General features: G+C 36.0%; 2 protein-coding genes and 1 long non-coding RNA gene across 3 annotated transcripts; 1 reads left to right on the top strand and 2 right to left on the bottom strand.

Annotated features, from left to right (window-relative positions):
- Positions 1–7,412: 7,412 nt before the first annotated feature.
- On the bottom strand, positions 7,413–12,202 carry LOC110903568 (immune-associated nucleotide-binding protein 9). Its single transcript, XM_022149415.1, has 5 exons — positions 12,094–12,202; positions 11,321–11,535; positions 8,148–8,428; positions 7,876–8,037; positions 7,413–7,805 (listed from the first exon to the last, which is right to left on the bottom strand). The coding sequence occupies exons 2-5, from the start codon at positions 11,517–11,519 to the stop codon at positions 7,698–7,700; spliced, it is 750 nt and encodes a 249-aa protein (XP_022005107.1). The 5' UTR covers positions 11,520–11,535; positions 12,094–12,202; the 3' UTR covers positions 7,413–7,697.
- Positions 12,203–13,375: 1,173 nt separating this feature from the next.
- On the top strand, positions 13,376–15,781 carry LOC110902359. The gene is made up of 3 exons (XM_022149043.1): positions 13,376–14,368; positions 14,517–14,771; positions 14,882–15,781. Exons 1-3 carry the CDS (start codon positions 13,376–13,378, stop codon positions 15,779–15,781), a joined length of 2,148 nt encoding a protein of 715 aa, XP_022004735.1.
- Positions 15,782–17,343: 1,562 nt separating this feature from the next.
- LOC110900353 lies at positions 17,344–21,075 on the bottom strand. The gene is made up of 4 exons (XR_002570966.2): positions 20,440–21,075; positions 19,449–19,528; positions 17,898–18,976; positions 17,344–17,831 (listed from the first exon to the last, which is right to left on the bottom strand). It is a non-coding gene; the product is annotated as an uncharacterized LOC110900353 (long non-coding RNA).
- Between the last annotated feature and the right edge of the window lie 391 nt (positions 21,076–21,466).

Raw genomic sequence — 21,466 nt, forward strand, 5'->3', positions numbered from 1 at the left:
GATGATCGAGTTGCCAATGACCACTCATCAACACCACAAGGATCTGAAGAATTAAAGATCAAAAGATTCACGAGCATGACTCAATGGAGAGTTCATTCTAAGGGGGAGTTTGTTAACACACTTCCTAAATAAAATGGGGAGTTTGTTGATACACTTTCTTCTTACGACGCGTGAAGACGTTGAAGATCCTCCGACATGAAAGACATAGAAGACGAACAATCACAGATCGAAGACGAACCATCACGAGTAGCGTCCAAGGGGGAGTTTGTTGATACACTTTGTGTGGACGCGACTCGGCTCGGTTCGAATCGGCTCGGTTCGACTTGGTTTCGACACGGTTAGGTCCGGCTCAAGCCCGACGTCACGACATTCCTCCGTCGTGCGCCCCAGAGTTCGACACGCGAAGCACGGATAGCCGCGAACTATTCCCGGTGACACATCATCATGACATCATCATGATGATGTCATGATGATGTCACAAGGTTGTCTTATCTTGAATTTGTGAGATTAGTCAACAGAAACTTCAAATCGGCCGTATATCTTCAACTGGGCTTTGACCTTCCTATTTGGGCCCAAAACTAACGACGAAACAGAGTTACATTTGGGCATGTTTGTCGACGAAACTCAATGTGTTTCGTCGACTTTGGTGTTTCGCCGGGTCCTCTTTTAGTTTCGTCATGTCTGTGTCTGTTTTTAGTATAAATACCCCTAATTGTTTCTGTGTGAAATTTATAAGAGCCCTGTGAGACTTAGTGAAACTCTGTAAACATTGTTTGTATATGTTTCGGGTTGTACTCATCCCTAATCAATAGATATTGAATCTTTTTTTTACGTGTTCTTATTTTACACTTTGTTTGGTTTGCACCATCACGGGGATTCTGCACCCGTTACCATGTTTGTGATAAACAAGGATAGGTTTACGTTATCGATCCGCCGGAAAAACGGGACCTACACATATATATACAATCATACATATCTCCTATTCTCATGAAGAGATTTACACAATCACATAACATATTTACATTCCAAATATATCTATATCCTGTTACATAGTTTATGTAACATCCATGAGTGATCGAAAAAAAAAATGTAATACGATAACAAAAACATGTTTCACCTTGCATTCGCTTTTAGCCTCATCGGTGTATGGTTTGACAACTTGTGGAGAACCAAGCAAATTGTGATTGGTTTGATAACCGAGTCTATAATCTACATCTAAACCCTAAATTCTAAATCCATCATATTCCCTTTGAGTTTCTAAACCCACTAGCACCCAGGGGCGGACATCGCATGTTACTAGGGGTAGCCCCGCTACCCCTTAATGCTCCGGTGGTAGTGTAAATTTTGAAAAAAAAATTGACGTTTTTTCGATTTCGTTACCCCTTTTTATATGAAACATTGCCCCTCTAAAGATTTTCTAGATTCGCCACTGCTAGCACCCAACAATCTTTGGCCCAGGAGGAGGCAACTAAGGTTGCCTGAAAGACCGGTTCAGAGAACAAAAAAATCGGGACAATTGTTGGAGTCCAACGAAGAGCTTTTGTTAAAAGATCGGGGAATTCAACGCCTTCAATCAAGCTGAAGTGGAGCAAAAACAACCGATAGAATAAGATTCGTGTTTTGCAAGAGGAACAAAGCGTTCAAGTGGAATTGGCGAAAAGAAAACAAGCGGCTTTGGATGAACAACAACAGGTCGACTTGCAGTTTATCACACAAGACCACTCGAGCCCGATGTTTTTATTATTCGTTTAGGTTTATTTTAATTTTATTGTATGTTATGTGTAATTTTTATTATTTGAAGTTATGGTTTTTTTATTAAAGCTCTATTGATGTTTTAAATTTTAATTTAATTGAAAATAGTTTAGTTTTGAGGAAACCGAGGAATAATGGGACGACACAACGTATTCTTGGAAAACCGAGGAAAGTGAGTAAAAAGCTTATATGGATGTGGCGCATATGAAAATGCGAAAAACAAGACGCCCAAAAGCTCATATGGATGTGACACTCAGGTTTGTTAGACAAGTATAGTTAATTATGTAAGCTAGATATAATACAAGATTATGTTACTTATTAGATTAGATATTAGTTAGGGTTATATGTCTTATTTTATTTATTATTGGGGGCGGTTATCATATGTGAACCCCGGATACATACATATACATTTAGATGTATCATTTACGTTTTTATCAATTCATTTTATGAACAAAACAGATCTGGTAGAAACCCTAATCCAATTCGTATAATTCAAGGAATTCCAACATAGTGGTATCAGAGCCACAACGATCCGACATCGTTTCAATTCAAACAACTGTATTCACGTAGAATCAAACGAAGATGAATCAAACACAGGGGATTCAAACCCAAATTCCTAAACTTACTGGACAGAATTATTACCACTGGCATATTCAAATGAAAGTGTTACTCGAATCACAAGAATTATGGAAGATGGATATCAAGAGTTGGGAAATAATCCAACAAATGAAGCCACTGCAGCATATCGTGAGTCAATTAAAAAGGATAAACGTGCACTGCACATATTATTTCAATCAGTAAATGATACCGTATTCGAGAGGATCGCTATGGCCAATTCATCAAAGGAGGCCTGGAATATTCTACACAAATCGTACAAAGGAGAAAATCGGGTAAAAACTGTAAGACTCCAAACTCTTAGATGTAAATTTTATGCGTTGAATATGAAAGATGGGGAATCTGTTGAAGAATATTTCAATAGAATAACCCTAATAGTGAATCAATTAAGAATGAATGAAGAAAAGGTCAGTGAACAACGAATTGTAGAAAAGATTTTACGTAGTATGACTCGAAATTTTGAGTCTGTTGTAATCGCTGTAAAGGAAACTAAGAATCTAGAGGATGTTTCCACTGAAGAGTTAATGGGAATCCTGCAATCCCATGAGTTACGAATGAAAAGATATGAAGATCCTCCGATTGAACATGCATTTCAAATTCAAAATACTAATCAAGATAGATTTCGACAAAATCGAAATAGTGGAGTAGGAAGAGGACGTGGTAGATATAGGGATCGATATTTAAGTTCCATTAAATGCTACAATTGTCAAAAACTAGGCCACACCGCCAAGTTTTGCAAACAGAAAGAGGAGAATGGAAGTGCGGACAATATGTTGATTCATCAAGAAGATGAACCGGATGGAAAGGAAACGGATGACTCAATGTTTATGATTCTGAATGTAGAAGAGACAATTAAAGATGATCACTGGTATTTAGACAGTGGTTGTAGCAACCACATGACAGGAAACAGAGACTTGTTCATAAAATTGGATGAGTCATTAAAAAAGGAAGTACGAACGGGTGATGACAAGAAGTTAGAAGTTTTAGGAAGTGGGGAAGTCATGATTACAATACAGGGGCGAAGTAAAAGGATACTAAACGTGTTTTATGTCAAAGGTTTAAGACACAATCTTCTGAGCGTGGGACAACTCATAAAAAAGGGTTACATGGTCAAGTTTCAAAAGGATAAATGCATTATAAAGGATGCTAGCAATGAAACCTTAGGTATCATAAGGATGACAAACAACAAAATGTTTCCTCTCAATCCTGAAAGAGATTTAACACTAGCATTGACCATGACTACTAAGGAAACCTCTACACTCTGGCACAAGAGGTATGGACATGTAAATCTAGATACTCTAGCAGAAATGGGAAATAAAGACTTAGTATATGGGTTGCCCAAGATTTCGAGAGATATAAGTATATATGAAGGATGTGTATCAGGCAAGCAAGCGAGGAAAGTTTTTCCGAACAAAGCCAAGTGGCAAGCAACTAAACCACTTCAACTTATTCATTCAGACATATGTGGTCCGATGAGAACGGAGTCCATCGGTGGATGCAGGTATTTTATCACCTTCATTGACGACTACTCTAGAAAAACTTGGGTTTATTTTCTTAAACTCAAGTCCGAGGCCTTAAATTATTTTAAATTATTCAAAGCATTAACTGAGAATCAATCGGATCACATGATAAAAACGTTAAGAACAGATAGTGGAGGAGAATATTGTGGAAAAGTATTTCAAGAATACTTGAAAGAAAATGGGATTCATCATCAACTCACCAACAGTTATACACCCCAACAAAATGGGGTAGCGGAAAGGAAAAATAGAACGCTAATGGAGTTAAGTCGAAGTATGTTAAGCATGAAGAGATTGCCAAACAAATTCTGGGCAGAAGCAATAGCTTGCACCACATACATACTGAATCGAACGGTCACAAAGACTAGACCGAATACAACTCCGTTTGAAACATGGAATGGAAGAAAACCTAATGTAGAGCACTTCAAAGTTTTCGGTAGTGTAGCCTATGTCCACATACCCAAACAGCAGTAGAATAAATTGGATGATAAAACGGAGAAGATGATATTTGTTGGGTACAGTGAGAATAGTAAAGGATACAAGCTGTTTAATCCTTTAACCAACAAGATTACTATAAGCAAAGATGTAATCTTTGATGAAAATAAAAGGTGGGTCATTAACAATGAATCAACCGAAACTCCGTACATGATAATAGAGGATAATGCAGGATCAACAAGTCAAAGTATAAATGATCAGGATTCTTCCGATGAACATCATGAATCGGATCCTGTTCAACATGAAAATATGACAGACAATGTAGAAGTGAACTCCGGGTTAACTAATTCTCGACAGACACAACAACATCAAGACGATAGTGAGTTAAATTCTGCATCAAGTCAAAATCAGCATGACGAAGAAACCTCCTCCACTGACTCCGAAAATGAAATGATTCGTACAAGAAATATTAACAGTATTTATAGAGACACAAGGGCTCTAACCAATGAAGAAGTACTACGAAAGTATAATGAAAATCAAGTGATTAACTTCGTACTTTATGCTAGTGCTGATCCTACCACCTATGAGGAAGCTAGTAAAGATGTGAAATGGATTGATGCAATGGATAAGGAAATGGAATCAATTTACAAAAATCAAACCTGGGATCTGGTTGATCCTCCAAGAAATCAGAAACCTATAGGGGTTAAATGGATCTACAAGACAAAGTATGATGAGAAAGGAAATGTAGATAAATACAAAGCAAGATTAGTGGTAAAAGGGTATAACAAAAATTCGGGATCGATTATCAAGAGGTATTTGCACCCGTGATTAGATGCGAGACAGTGCGTTTAGTACTGGCACTCGCGGCTCAAAATGACTGGTATCTTCATCAAATGGACGTAAAAACTGCATTCTTGAATGGAAAACTAAAGGAACAAGTCTATATAGACCAACCACAGGGATACATCAAACCAGGAGAGGAAACTAAGGTATGTCATCTCAAACGAGCTCTATATGGTTTAAAACAGGCACCAAGAGCTTGGTATAGCAGAATAGATACGTACTTCATACACCACGAGTTTAGGAAATGCACATATGAGCATACCTTATACATTAAAGACACCAAAGAAGGAAAGTTGGTGATATGTTTATATGTAGATGATTTAATCATAGCTAGTAATTCTATGAAGTTAATTTCTGAGTTCAAAGATGAAATGAAAAAGGAATTTGAGATGACTGATATGGGAAAACTGCATTATTTTCTTGGCATGGAAGTTTCATATGAAGATGGCAATATAATCTTATCTCAAAGAAAATACATGAGGAATTTGCTTGAAAAATACAGAATGACTCAGTGCAATACTGTTTCAACACCGATGGAATACGGGATAAAATTGTCAAAGGATGATCCGGAAGAGTTCATAGATGAAAGTGTGTATAGAAGTCTTGTAGGAAGTCTAATGTATTTGACAAACACTAGACCGGACATTATGTTCGCAGTAAGTAAAATAAGTAGATTTATGGAAACTCCTAAAAGAAGTCACTAGGAGGCAGCTAAACGCATACTCAAATATGTTAAAGGAACTCTTGATCAAGGAATTACATACTCCAAGGGTGGAAAACAGAAACTAGTAGGTTTTAGTGATAGTGACTATGCAGGAAATGTGGATGACAGCAAAAGTACATCAGGGTATATTTTCCACCTAGGATCTGGACCCATATCTTGGCAATCAAAGAAACAAAAGGTAGTTGCACTTTCTTCAACGGAAGCAGAATATATGGCTCTAACCCTAGCCGGATGTCAAGCAATATGGTTAAAAGGAATACTAGATGAGTTGCAAGGAAAGGACAATTATCCAATACCTATCTACTGTGATAATAAGTCCACTATATGTCTGGCAAGAGATCCGGTATATCATGGTAAGAGCAAGCATATACGAGTCAAATATCACTTCATAAGAGACCTGATCAAAAGAGAAGATGTAACAATATTGTTCTGTGCAACCAAAGATCAGTTGGCCGATATCATGACTAAGGCGCTACAACCGAAGGATTTTCTACGTTTAAAGAATCTACTACACATGATGCTCAGATGATCTAGCTTACGGGAGGGTGTTAGACAAGTATAGTTAATTATGTAAGCTAGATATAATACAAGATTATGTTACTTATTAGATTAGATATTAGTTAGGGTTACATGTCTTATTTTATTTATTATTGGGGGCGGTTATCATATGTGAACCCCGGATACATACATATACATTCAGATGTATCATTTACGTTTTTATCAATTCATTTTATGAACAAAACAGATCTGGTAGAAACCCTAATCCAATTCGTATAATTCAAGGAATTCCAACAAGGTTCGGTTAAGGTGGGAGGGCAACAACTTCTGTATGCATGACATTCTTCCATGTCATTCCCGACAACTCTTCCGAACCGAGATAATCACATCATAAACCATACCGATGTCCAAAACGCCAGAGTAAAGAATTCAAGAGTCAACAAACTACCTGTGTTTAAAAAATAAACGGGGATCCTAAAGTACGTGTGATGAACTAGGTTGTTGAGATTTCTTTGCAAAAGCCTTTTGAAAATACGTCTGTTCAATAATCTTTCATAGTTGTACAACATATGTAGTGCTTATTGCCAAATGAGCAAGAGTTGGATCAAGAGTGGCGTTGCTACATGTTGATACGCACCCTCAATGCGTTCACATCTCTGAGGGCGGATCAATATTGTGGTTGATTTTATATCTTTTTGTATTTCAGAAGTCCGATCGTTTTGCCAAAACAAAACTGATGATGTTGGTTATGTTCGAAATCTATGACTGGCCGACTGCTGGAGTTCGGGTGTACCCCCGTACTGTTTGATTCGGTTTCTACCAAGCTTAAGTAGGTAACGAACATATATAAAAATAGAGTTTGCATGGAAAGAGATACAAAGTCTAATACCATGAAAAACTTGAAAAGAAGATTAAAATTGTATTTTGGTGATGAAACGAGTTTTTATAGATTGAAGTAATAGATGATACAAATTAAGTAATCAAAATAACAAACTATGGACAATTATACGTAAAATAGGAGAATATTATAACTGCCATGAAATATCTCTAATTCGATTAATACTCGATCAGCATCTAATGTCATGATGTGATACGTACTTGAATAACATGCAGTGGCGGAACCAGAACTTCTTTGTCAGGGGGTCATCATAAAACTCTTTTTTCTACTGGCTACAACTAGAGAGTCTAAAACATGTTTTTTCCTAGAAAAATCTCAGATTGTACATATAAAAATCTTACAAATTTCTATGTCCAGGGGTCAGCGGACCCTCTTGACCCCCTCTGGTCCCGCCCCTGAATTAACATGTATAGGTCTAACACCCTGCACAGTACTCGAATAGCATATACAATATATCTCTAATACTATGCAAAGAATTATTTTCTTCAATTCCACTTTGTTGATGAGGCTCCCCACTCCCTTCCTGACAAGTATTAAAATTTGAGATTAGTCGAACATAAATGTAACTGGTGACGAAGAATAATGTGTCTCACCATGAATGCGCTTAAAGTCTCCTGAGTGTATGGTTTGAGATTGTTGGTCAACACTATGTTGACAAGAGACAGAAGGTCTCGGAGTTGTCGTGCTTTCTTTGTTTCATCTTTCGTCCTATTGTCAAAAAGTACGAATCTATCTTGACAGAGGCTAAGAGTTTCCTAAACATATTAGTTTTGAAAATGTTAAATAACCATCAACATCATCCAAAGAATGTCAACAAAAATAATCCGTCAACATCAAACAAGAAAGAAAGAACCATGTATCTTACCTTCAAGGGTTTAGGACATGACGATTCTTTTAAGAGGTCTTTCAATGACTGTTCATTAGCCTCGAGTTCATCCCCACCCGTAAAAACCACAATCAAATAGTCATCAACTCTGCTCCCAAACAACGTCCTCAAACGGGTTATTACATCAAATTCTTCTTTTAAAAATCTATTCCGAACAGAGAAGACAACAAGAATGGCATGAATACCCCCCCTCACCATGCTGACACATCTAACAATCTCTTTCTCAATAAATTTTGTATCAATAGATGCATCAAACAGTCCTGCCATTGTGAAGCATAAACTAAACGTATAAGTTTGGGTCAAAATTGCCATTATTAGAAACTTATATTCAGAATCATAAGGTTCATCATGTATGCATCAAGTCTGTGGAACGAATTCTTGATACATGCAAATTTATTATTCAAGTGTCTGACTTACCAACACAATACTACCCATTTATATAGCTCTAATTTGCAACATTTGTGTGCTGTCGCTGTTGCACGCTATAAATAAATGGTTGTACTTTGTTTGTCGATTGTTAATTGGATTAAAAAGGCGGTGGCTTGTAGATGTCGCGTGTTCCTTAGAAGTGTCCCAACACTGCTATACATGTATCGCCGAGAAGGAGATGTTAGAGACATCACACTCATTTTCCTTCCTCAGGTGTCTTTTCTTTGCAATGGTGCTTATCTGGCAGTGATACGGCGGAGCCGCAGCGGCGGCGGCCATGTATCACTCTAGCCAGCAGACCAGTGGCGGTGGCTAGGGTTCTGCGTTGTGCAGTTGGTGTTTGGATGGTGTTTCTTGAGAAACCAAATTTGGTGTGTTCGTTGAGATGGTTGAGGTATGGTTTATTGCTGTTTTGAATCTGAATTTGATGTGTTTATATTAAAATTTTGTGTTAATTTGATGTATGAAATGCAAGTTTTGTGATAATTTGATGCATTTTTTACCTTTTTAATGCAATTTTGTGCTAATTTGACCAAGCCAAAACATCTGCTTCTTGAAGACTTATATGGTTTTTCTAGCATTAGTGCATGTCTATACATATATTAGTTTTACACTGTAGTTTAGTATTCTAAAACTAGGAGTGCTAAATGGGTCGTGTTGGCGGGTTGAGGGTTGGGGGGGGGGGGTTTCGACTCAACCCAAACCCGAAAAATTTGAACGAAACCGAACCCGAAAATTGTGTTATACGTATGAACCCGAACACGACCCGTTCAACACGACTTTTTTTTAATTGTTTTCCGCAAATTAATATATTAAAATCAAATTTACTACAAAAAACACAAATGTATATAATACAATTACATTTGAGTTTTAAAATCTTATGTCGATTTCTACTTTTAAGTTATAATTAGGGCATAAAAGATATTATAAAAAATATAATATAATATAAACGGGTTAAATGGGTCAACCTAAGGTTGACCCGAGCCCGACCCGACCCGTTTAGACAAAACCCAGACCCGCGATTTTTGTGTTAGGTTCGTGTCGTGTTTTCGGGTTGTGTTAGAAAATTGACACCCCTAGATAAAACTCTATCGATAGATCGTATTTATGATTATCTCTGCATTTATCTAAATAATAGTTTTTTTTTTAAACTTCATAGGTAATGTTGCTTCTTGAAAATCTTATATTCCTGACTCGATTCAATGGTTTGAAGGGTGTCCAGATCCTCATTTGCCTCCTGAATTATTGTGTTTTTGTTGTACTTTGTGCATGGATAGTATTCCAATTTCCACCTAGGTCAAATAACAGTTTGATTTTGGGCTTGTTGTTCTGGATCGGAAAGATTTGATTATATATTTTTTGGACTTGAAATAATCTATCACTATGATCTCATGGGTTGGGTTCCGGTACAAACCATATTTATCCTACAAACGTTAAGAACAGATACTAGCACTTAAAAAAAATTAAATTAGCACATACTAAAATAATACATACATAAAAGTAGCACTTTTGAATTATATTAGCATATGAAAATTAATCAAGATAATTGATTTTAGCACATATGTGAAATGATATCAGTACTTTTCTTTATCAGCACATTGAAAACAAAAAGAAGATCCGAAATAAGAATTAATTGCTTGTTAACATAATTATAAGGAATTCAAGATAATTGATATTATTTAGGTTATCATTTTATCATTTCTCTATAATTGGTTGGATGTTTCATGACACTTTTTCATTGGTTCTTATAGTTTGTATACGAAACGTGGTTTGTATTTGATCCTACTCCATGATCTCATTAAACTATTCTTTAAATTAAAATCCGATATTTGGGGCCCACAACCATGAAATCAAAGACAAGTTTTAGGAACCTGGAAGATGTTTTAGGGGCTGTTTGTTTAGCTCTTAATGAGTCTCTTAATGGTTCAGACCTCTTACTGGTTCCGTAGTTAATGTTCAGACTGTTTGTTTCGTGAGTAGATGTCTGAATCGTTCAGACATTTGGCTCTGAATGGTTAAGCATTATACTGAGTCTCAATGGTTAAGACCTCTAATCTGAATTGGTCAGACATTTGCCTCTGAACGGTTAAGGATTATACTGGCTCTTAGTGATTCAGACCTCCTTACTGGTTTAGCGCTTAACCATTCAGAAGTTGCCAAACAGCCCCTTAGTTACTTGAACGCCAAATTTTCTTACTGAGAAAAAAAAAACACAGTTTTGAGATATATAGTTCCTTTGGGATAATGTAATAATAGGTAAATAACAACAATGATGAGTTACTTATAGGACAATTTGGCAACTTGCTACTAATATACAAGCTATGATGCTCAGGTAGGCCATCATAATTGTGCTAAAACTATTTAAGAGTGGGGAAAAGAGGTCCATAGCGGTCCGGTCAAGCCTACAAGTTCCGGTAATTGGTCTTTCGATTTATTACATGTAAGAAAATTGAAAAATGTCTATATATATCTTTAGTTCATTCTGGCTTATGATAACATGAAATGGGAAAAAAGTATGTATTTTTAATTTAATGTTCATTGTTGGCCATGGTGGTCTAATAGACCCACCCGAGCCAAATGGCTCGGTCGCTAACGGGTCAAAAATCGAAGTAGACGGCTCGTAGATTATGCCAACTGATAAATAGGTTGGATGAATCGGATCAGTTTCTAGTTAGCAGTTTAAAGTCAAACATGAGTAATCATATATAGAGTTTTTAAAATACCAGGAGTGTCAATGACATTAAGCCTCAAGCCATTTTTCAGTACGGATGTCCTGAGCTCAGAGGTACTAGTTACACCACCAGAGCTCGCCTTTGATACAAACTCTTTCTTTCCAAGGATGCTATTCCCTGTTGCACTCTTCCCATTGCCTATTTTTCCGACCAAAACGAGGGTGAGCTCGCAATCATCATCAGTCGCCATGTCAGTCGATCCAGCTCTACATTACAAGTTAAAAATAAATTATTTATAAGGTTACATTCAGGCAAGAAAACATTAATAACTGCAAATTTAATAACACAAGTTTTGATGCAAAATTCAATCGTTTTTTTTTTTTCTAACGAATATATAACAAATAAAAATCAGTAGTGACTAGTGAGTAATGTAAACCCTAACGATCTTGACACTAAACAACAGAATCTTAATAGAGTAAATACAAACTTTATAGCACGATTCTTGATGTAAACTCAATCCAAGAAACTGCTTCTGATAATGAAAATAGATATAAAAACAAACAGAATCGGTAGTGAGTGACAAAAATCGACATAGACGAATATTAAAGAACGGAACTTTAACATGCACCAACCATAAATGCAAACTCAATAGCAAGTTTTGATGTAAAATTCAATCCAAGAAACAACTTTCTCATGAAAATGACTGAGAAACGGATATTAAAGAAGGAAATTCTTAACAATACAGCAGCAGGAGAATATTAAACCTAAATGATACGAAGATTCAAAAACAGGAAAATTGTAGAAGAAGAAGAAGAAGAATGTACCTGCTAGGGATTATGTAAGTTGAATGAAGAAGTTGAAACAATCGATTATGTGCTACGGACAAACTAAAAGAATCTTATTATTTGTATGTGCTAAAATTTCGTCTACATCGTTTTCAAAACATTTATTATACAGTCATTCCCCTTTTATTTTATTCAAAACCAAAATCCCAAACTCTATATAAGTTATAGAAAAAAATCAGATCAACACATGCCGCATGTATCAAAATTCTTTAATTCTTATGAATACAAAACGTTCCTAAAGTAAATAAAACAACCATTTGGTTTGCATTACTTCGATAAATAGAAATATTAATTGGTCAGTTATAAGAAATGTATAAAGTATATTATTAATAACTTTTAGTTTCAATTTTTATTTATCTATATCTATACTATTATAAAAAGGAGAAGTGATGTACAAAAATGTAATTTTGCCATATGTACAAGTTTTGAATCAATATGTACAAATAAATCTAAGCAGGTAGAATAGGAAGGGTAACACTTTTTAAGACGCTAAAAAGGGTAATATAGTAATTTTACCCCTGAAATATAATGAGAAAATTAGTCAAGAATATAGTCAACTTACCATTTTAGCCAAGAATATAGTAAAATTACCATTTTAGCCATTTTAGCATTACCATTTTAGCCAAGAATATAGTCAACTTACCAATTTAGCCAAGTGATGAGTCTTTGGAAGGACCGTCTCTAATCCCAAGGCGGCTGATGCCTCTTTTTGTTCCTTTTTTGTGTCAGCCACTCTCCAATCGACACGTGTAGCAATGATTAATACTTCCAGAGTGACGCATGCGAAGCCTCTCATAAGAGGCAAGCTATCCGGCTTGCGTCTGGCTTCAAGTAAAGCTCATTTTTTAATGCGTCCGTACAAGACCCGTCGGATGAGTCTGTAACGCAACAAAATGTCAGTTTTTCCGACGCATCACATGAGTCGGCGACGCATCCTTCGCGTTTTTGTCAGACCCATCACATCAGTCGCTGTCACAAATCTTGTGGAAGATCTTGAAGTATTTGCGATGCTTGCCATGCGTCGCTAACGCATCCAACTTAAGTATTTGCGACGCACTCATACCCCATCACATCAGTCGCTGTCACACATCACTTAAGTATTTGCGATGCTTACTATGCGTCGCTAACGCATATCACATCAGTCTCTGTTATTTTTTTTAAATGCCATGCCATACTTACCGGTTTATTAAATACCGGTTTATCTTAAAGTTTTACTACTGAGTGAATTTTACTTTACTTTGAATGGTTACTTTCGTGTATTATGGCGGTTAGATTTGTGGTTTACACCGGTGGCAAGTGGGAATTCGTTGACGGTAGGCGTGAGTACGTAATGAAAGCTGATTCTCTTATACGTGGGTTTGAAATTAATTTAGCCAAAATTTCGTATGATACCTTTTTTAAAAATGTGTGTGACTTTTGTGGTTTTCGAAATATCACACGGTTATCCTACAAGATGTCTGATTATTCTGAACCTATAGATATTATAGATGATTCAGATCTTTTATTTTTTTTCAAACTGAGGGAAAATAATCCTACAAAACTTTTTAAACTATACGTGGTGCAAGAAGTTGGTGTGGGTTCTTCTTCTTGTGCTCCTACGTTTGAATATAAATGCCCCGATTTAAATGATTGTGTTTTTTCAAACGATGAAATTAATGCCAGCGATAAACTAGAATTTATTGATAATAAAGATAAATGTCGATTTTATGAAGGCTACACCTTTCGTAACAAGCAGGAAATGAAAATCGAACTAGGAAAGATGTGCTTATCCGAATCTTTTTCGTATAAAGTAGACAGGTCATCAAAGACTCGTTATGAAGTATCATGTGTTGTCGAAAATTGTGAGTGGAGTTTCAAATCCGCTAGTCGGCAATCTTGTGATGTTTTCTACGTTAAATCTTTTAACAACAAACATACGTGTTCTAAGACGCAGACACATCCACACATGCGTCAGGCTAACCCAATGGTTGTGGGTAGCATGTTAAAAGAACAATTTCAAAACTCTGGTCGAATTTACCGTTGCCCCGAAATAGTCAAAGATCTTAGAATAAAAGAAGGAGTCAATATAACTTATATGCAAGCGTGGCGAGGAAAAAACAATGCATTACAACTTTTGCATGGAAATTCAGCAAGTTCTTTTGCTGAACTTCCTATTTACTGCTACAATTTGGAGAAGGCTAATCCAGGAACAGTGACACACATATTGACTGATTCGGATCGTTTTGAAATGGTATTTGTCGCCCTAGGTGCCGCGGTAAGTGAAGCATTAAATTTTCTAGTAATAACCGAACTAAAATCTATCTAACAAATTGTTAATGTTAATATTTATTGATGTTTATTTTCATCTATCTAATAAAATGTTAATTTTCATCTATCTAACAAATTGTTAATGTTAATGTTAGATTCGTGCCTTTGTAAGAACCTTAAGACCGGTCATTATCATAGACGCGGCCCATTTGAAAGGTGAGTTTAAAGGAACGTTGTTTTTGGCTGTGGGCATGGACGGAAACAATCAGATTTTGCCTGTTGGTTACGGGATTGGTAAATCCGAAGACGGTAATTCGTGGACTTGGTTCCTTTCAAAACTTAAAGATTGTATTGGCGATCATCCAGAGTTGGCAATCATTTCTGATCGAGCACCTTCTATACAATTAGCCGTAAGGGCCGTGTTTCGACAAGCGTTTCACGGGTTGTGTTGTCGTCATTTAATGGTTAACCTTAAATTACCAAAAAAAAAAAAATGGAAAACGAGTCTCTATGGTGGCAGACTTGCAAATCTTACCGGCTATCCGATTTTGAGGAGTCTTTCAACGCGTTATGTGTCGCAGTTCCGAGACTAAGGAACACTCTTACGACAATTGGGTTTGAGAAGTGGTCAAGAGCACATTGTCCTGTTAAAAGATACCATTATATGACTTCTAATAGTGCCGAGTCGATGAACGCTCTATCGAAACATTCCCGAAAATTGCCGGTGACGCAACTTATTGAATTTTTCCAGCAATCTGTTCAAAAATGGTTTTATGATCGTCGCAACCAGGGAATCCATGGTGAACACTTGCTAACAAAGTGGGCTGTAAATAAGATCCAAGACAAAATTGATAACTCTAGGACTTGGACGGTTACCGGCGTTCGTGTTAACAGTTTTGAAGTTGAAGATGGTAAAAAAAGAGGGTTCGTTGATTTAGCTAACGGCACATGCACTTGTCGGGTATGGCAATTATCGGGTTTGCCATGTGGTCACGTTATTGTTGTATCAAGATTTTTAGGTGAAACCGACTGTGGTCATTATTCCATGTCATGTTACAGTAACGAAGTTTATAAAGCAACGTATGCAGAAGAGATAAATCCTCTCCCGCATAAATCTGAGTGGGAAAAAACGGACGGTTTATTAAATCTGCAACCACCGAATATTACCAAACGTCAATCCGGTCGGCCAAAGGAAAACAAGCGAATCCTATCACGAGGGGAGGAACCCACTCCCATATTCTGTGGTCGGTACCGAAGTCACGGCCATCACCGGGAAAGTTGTAGACACCCCACCTATTCCCAGAGTACCTCCCGGGGCATCTCAACGGCACATGTACGAAGCGTACAAGTCGAACCAGAGGATTTTCGGGATTACGTATCGCAACATACAATCCCCACGTACAATTTAGGAGAGAATTAAAACCCGGTAAATGTATAGCCTATTAGGTTATTAGTTTTAGGGAGGTTTATGTGAAAACTGTCTTTATGTGACATGCACTATTACTGTTATCATGCATTTTATATTTTTATGTTCATATTTTTAACAAAACTAAATTAAACAGTTAAAGGATGCATTTAGTTTCTAAAACTAAATTAAACAGTTAAACTATATTTTTATGTTCATATTTTATATTTTTATGTTCATATTTTTAACAAAACTATTACTGTTATCATGCATTATCTTTCTAATTTTAAAGAAACTAAATTAAACAGTTAAAAGATACTAGTTCCATCCGATCAGAGATTAACTAAGCATGGTAGTAAAAAAAAGGCCTAACAATCTACTTCCAATGAGCATCATCACAAGACCATTCTGAGTCAGAAGAATGCTCCCCCGGGTAGAAATCATGGCACACATCATCACAAGACCATTCTGGTTGAAGGAGGTCATTCCTAAAAGATTCCAACACCTCTGGGTCGTAGTCCAACTCTGGATCTGGAAGAGACGCCTCATACTCTTGTTTCAACACTTCTATCACCGCGTCATGGTCATCAAACCAATCCTGCACCAGATACCGCACTAGGTCTAACTCATTGTCTGCCACTTCCTCAACAAATTGGTTTTTCTACACATTGGACATCATGAAGATTAATATAAACGATAGCTTCTTCAAAGTAAAATTTAATTTAAAATTAAAATTCATTATAAAATTTAATTTAAAAATACATATAAACCACCACAATCATCAACTAACTAAACAATAAACACATCTTCAAAAACATTGCTTCCTTAGCTTTCTTAATCGCGAAATCATCCTTGTTTTCCATGCTCCTTAACAGTACCGGTATTACCTTGTCACAACCATGGCACGAGGACGAAGGTGCAGATGAAGAGGAAGGTGTATCGGCCCACCTAATAAAACCACATTCTTGCTTCTGTTACAAAAACAGAGCCATTATGAAATACCCATAAAATCAGGCTCAATCAACCATACGAACCGTCGATTTGGAGACAAGGTAGCAGTTAAAAAGTAACTTACACAGCATAAGAACCGTCGATTTGGATTAGCCTCGGTCCTTGAAAGCTTGTAGCAGGTTGCCACACCACACGAACATATGAAATTAGAAGGTTCCACGAACTGAGTAGATTTGTTGGAGGAGGAGGAAGCCGATTTTTGAGACATCTTGTTTGGTGGGTGTGATCGATTTTGTGAGACAAGGTAGAGAAAGGATTTGGTACTTTGAGGGAGGAGGAAATGAATTGAATGGGATTATAAAGCAAATAAAATAGAGATCTCAATAAAATATTGACAAGCATTATAAAGCAAAGAGAAATACATAAGATAATGGGCCACTTCTGAAAATAATGACATGTTTATTGAGAAAAATAAGGATGAACGGTTACAAACTAATAACATTTCTTAATAACATTATTTATTGAGAAAAATAAATAGTTACAAACTAACCTATAACTAGTTATAAAACATTTAATAACATTAAATTTAGCCAGTTTGATGTCGAAAAAAAGCTAAAATAAAAATCAAAAACAAATTTCGAATGCTATTATATTAATATATAATGTGAAGTTACATATTATTAGGCGTGGAACGTGCCGCGTAGAGTTCATCTGCCATAAATCGTCTATATCGCATACATGTGTCTTGTATGTTACCTTCAATGCAAGTCATTGAACGGTCAAGAACAAGATTATTGAGCAACATACACACAATCACCCCTGAATTTCTGCCCACATTATCCACGTGGCTCGGCCATGCAACATCACCTATAAAATCCAGTGCATCAGTCTCGGACTGTCCCGCGTTTCGCCAATAATTTATGCTCCATAAAAACCATATGAATGCACTCTCAAACTCCACAAAAAGCTGGTATATATTTTTGTGTACCCAAAACGAACCACGGCAGATTTTTACGTGACAATTATTGGGGTAATAAATTGTAACGTTTAATGATTGCAAATCTATCTTTATAATGTTCCAGTTAATCTCGTCCTGCGTTAGCGGTATGTAAACCTGAAAAAAGTGTTGTGTTATAACTATACGTAAAACAATATTAGCATAACTAAATTTATTTACTACCGTATCCACTTCCCAAAGGGCAGGGTATGGTCCTACAGAGCCGTTCGCATAACTGTAAGCCTCGTGATCTTGTTCAATAATAAGGCTGAAAAAACGGGGCGGCAAAACAGTCCAACGACAATTGTTTGAAGAAGACGTCCTAGTACGGTTTACACTCTCTCTATATTCCATTAGTTTGTTACACCATGCCTGGACATGCTGTAACATAGCATATATATATAGATAAAAAACTAAATAACTAATCTCTTATATTCTATATAGTTTTATACCTTTTCTTGTATATATCCGTTGCCGCAATAACCCAACAGTTCACCACCAATCTCTGTCAAGTGGTATTTGTCCCGTGTAGTTAGAAAAACAAAATGGACTATCTCCATCGTAGTAGAACTCTAGAACATTTGGCGACCAATCATCAAAGTGCTCATTTCTATTTTTCCAAACAGTGTTTTGTACCGAATTTGGAATGCAAGAGGGATGCCTGCCACTTGACATTTGCTATGGTTGTATGAAGAAATGGGCACTATGGGGTCATATATATAAGAGTCTCTATATATAAACCCATATGGCCTAAAAAACCAACTATACCAAAATCTAAAAAAAAACTAAATAGTTGATCAGATGTACTTAACTTTCCCCACCAACTTCAACTATATAACTACAAAATTCCACAAAAAGCATACACATTCCACAACCAAAAAACATGATCTGTTTCATTCCACAAACATTAATTTAAGCGAGACACATTCCATAACCAAAAAAATCAATTGTTTATAGGGTGTTTATACCCGATTAATATCCAAAACGCAATGCAACAACATTAACTGTCACACCCCAACCGATGGCGGAAACATCGGGATGAGACGAAGTGTGTATAGATTGCAAGAGACTTCATAACACTACGTGACAATATTTAATTAAATTCAAATTTCATTTCAATACTAAACGTCATACAAGATTTAAATGGAAATAACAACATTGTTTCATAACAAAGCATAACAATAAAAGATAGATTAATCTAGGTGTGTATCTAGTCCACCCTAAATCTCGTTTCATCTTGAAGTATCACCTCAACAATTAACCTGCAACATGTATTAAAATAGAGTTCAATGCAAAAGCAAAGGCGAGTATACAAGTTTGTTTACATAGCATAATAGAATAAAAACTCATATCCAACATGTTACATAATGAATAAATTTACTAGCAATGCAATTTTTGGCGTACAATATGATCAAACCCAAGAATACAACGCATAACAAGCCTAATCCCAAAAGTTTAGCGGGATGGTAAAGTTTAACTTAACAATACCCACAAGAATAACGGGCGGGGCGTCAATCCTATAGCGCTATAATTGTTAAGGTGGGCTAGCAAAGTTAATGAGCATATAACGTTCCAAATCGTTCATAGAGCATACAAGCATAGCAAATATTCACAATAGTTTCATGTCACGTTCATAGATAGAGTATGTTTTGTTTAAGCATAAGAGTTGTTTTGAATAGGTATACATGTTGCATCCCAAAATGTAAAGGGGAAAAAGGGATCGAGTATACTCACAGTGGTTGCGTATAAGAATCCCTTGAAATGACGCACGAGTAAAGATTGCGAAACCCAAAAGGACGAACGAAACGGTTATCCTAGACGTTAAAATACCACATAATGATTGGTTAATATTTATAGGTTAAATATAATTCCTAGTATTTAAGGTTTACAGTTATATTAATTAATTATTAGCATTATTTCATTTTCAACGTTTCATGTAAAAAGAAAACAATTAATTATCTTAATTACTTATAGATAGGTCCAATAACTTTAGTTTATAAAATTATCCAATTATCTAATTAGCCGAGTAAGTCGATATGAATTAAACTGATAGGATGAGTTTAGTGATTAGTAGTTATATTTATAAAACTATTTGGTTGAAGAAGTGTTTATATTTTTTTTATTCTTATATAAACGCGAAACATAAATTTTTATTAAAAAAATATCTTTTTTTTAATCAAGTATGACATGCAGTGTATGATTAAATACTTGTTAGATTATTTAGATGTATACTTCTTTATATAAACGGCTTTCTTTTAGCTTTACAAACGAAATAAATATAAATAGCTTGTTACACAAAAAAAAAAGATTTGTTATTTCTTATAAAGTAAATAGAAATAGATTTAAGGACTTATACCCCTTTTTATTTATGTACTGTAAACTAAAAGAAAAAAAAAACATCAGGTTCAGATTCATATTTTATATAGACCACTTTTATGAAAATTATTGTACTAAGTTTTAGGTGGGAAAAATAAAACATTAAATATACAAAAGATTGGCTTTGTTTAAGTACTGTCATTGTCTCCTTTGTTTAAAAAGAATCAACACAGACGAAAACCAAGTCATCTTCTTTAATAATTCATATGTAGACTAACAGAAACAAGAACATTCATTGTTTTTATATCTTGAGTTTGATTTAACTATTTCAGCCATTCATCGTATACAAATTAATAAAATAAATTTCATCGAAGAGGAACAGAATATATCGAAAACAAGACGAACGAACCTCCGACGACGGTGCGAGTTCCGTCGAATCCCCGGTGAAGTTACCGAACTAAGAACCGAGCTAGGAGCCGAGATCAAACGAAACCCGAAACCAAAACTAACCACGAGACCTGAAATTAAAACCCGGTTCCCGACAAGAACAACATCAGCAGCTGCACCACCATCACCGCTGCAGACGGTGGTGTCGTCGCCTGTCGCCGCCACAGCTCGTCGGTGCTCGACGCTGGCTCCGACCTGTTTATTCTCTCTCTCCAATTGCTGCTTATAATGTCACTCTCGTTCACCGAAGAAGCGAGAGGGGTAAGAATGAGGGTGTGAGGGTGCGACTGTTGTCGGAGAACTGCACCGGCAGTCGCCGGTAAAGCGGCTCCGCTAGTTATACCGGTCGCCAGAATATAAACATAAACGGTGGGAGGGAGTGGATGTGTTGTGAAATAACATTGATTTTTTTGTAGGTTGTGACTGAGTATAATGGATTTGGGTGTGTGTGTTTGCAAAGGGAGAGGGGAGTGAAGATGATGGTGTTGTCTGTGTTGTGAGGTTTGGAGAGGATAAGGCTTGTGAGTTAGGGTTTCTCCAAAAGAAAGGGCAGAGAAAGAGATGGGAGGGAAAACAGGTTAAGTGTCGGCTGTTTATAAAAGATGATTAGGGTTTGATGTATTTTAGTTTTAGGAAAGACCATTATAATCCCTAAACTTTGAAGGATTTAGATAAATTAGTTGAATTAGCTTAGTTTTAAGTTATATAACATAGTTGACCAACTACTAGGTTATACGTAAATTCTAAATGAACCAATCTTTACAACTAAATTTAATCGGGTTAGTTTGTATCCTTAACTTTAAAGTTTAACGGGACTAACTAGATTATTATAAAAATAAGCCTTTAAATAGCAAAATCAATTGATTTAATTAATTAAACCATGAATAAATAACCATTTTTTTCATAATGAATTAGACCAAAGATAAAGATTTTTCGACGATTAAAACGAAACGACGAATATTAGGATACAAAGTTTACAAAAATAGGAA

This window comes from Helianthus annuus, chromosome 5 (genome assembly GCF_002127325.2).
Source record: "Helianthus annuus cultivar XRQ/B chromosome 5, HanXRQr2.0-SUNRISE, whole genome shotgun sequence".
Classification (NCBI taxonomy): Eukaryota; Viridiplantae; Streptophyta; class Magnoliopsida; order Asterales; family Asteraceae; genus Helianthus; species Helianthus annuus.

Coding starts and splice junctions, on each gene's coding strand:
- LOC110903568 (XM_022149415.1), bottom strand. CDS start 11,519: ATGGCGACTGATGATGATTGCGAGCTCACCCTCGTTTTGGTCGGAAAA. Junction 8,038..8,147: donor CATGTCCTAAACCCTTGAAG/GTAAGATACATG, acceptor TAATATGTTTAG/GAAACTCTTAGCCTCTGTCA. Junction 7,806..7,875: donor AGACTTTAAGCGCATTCATG/GTGAGACACATT, acceptor AATACTTGTCAG/GAAGGGAGTGGGGAGCCTCA.
- LOC110902359 (XM_022149043.1), top strand. CDS start 13,376: ATGGCGGTTAGATTTGTGGTTTACACCGGTGGCAAGTGGGAATTCGTT. Junction 14,369..14,516: donor TTGTCGCCCTAGGTGCCGCG/GTAAGTGAAGCA, acceptor TGTTAATGTTAG/ATTCGTGCCTTTGTAAGAAC. Junction 14,772..14,881: donor CACCTTCTATACAATTAGCC/GTAAGGGCCGTG, acceptor CTATGGTGGCAG/ACTTGCAAATCTTACCGGCT.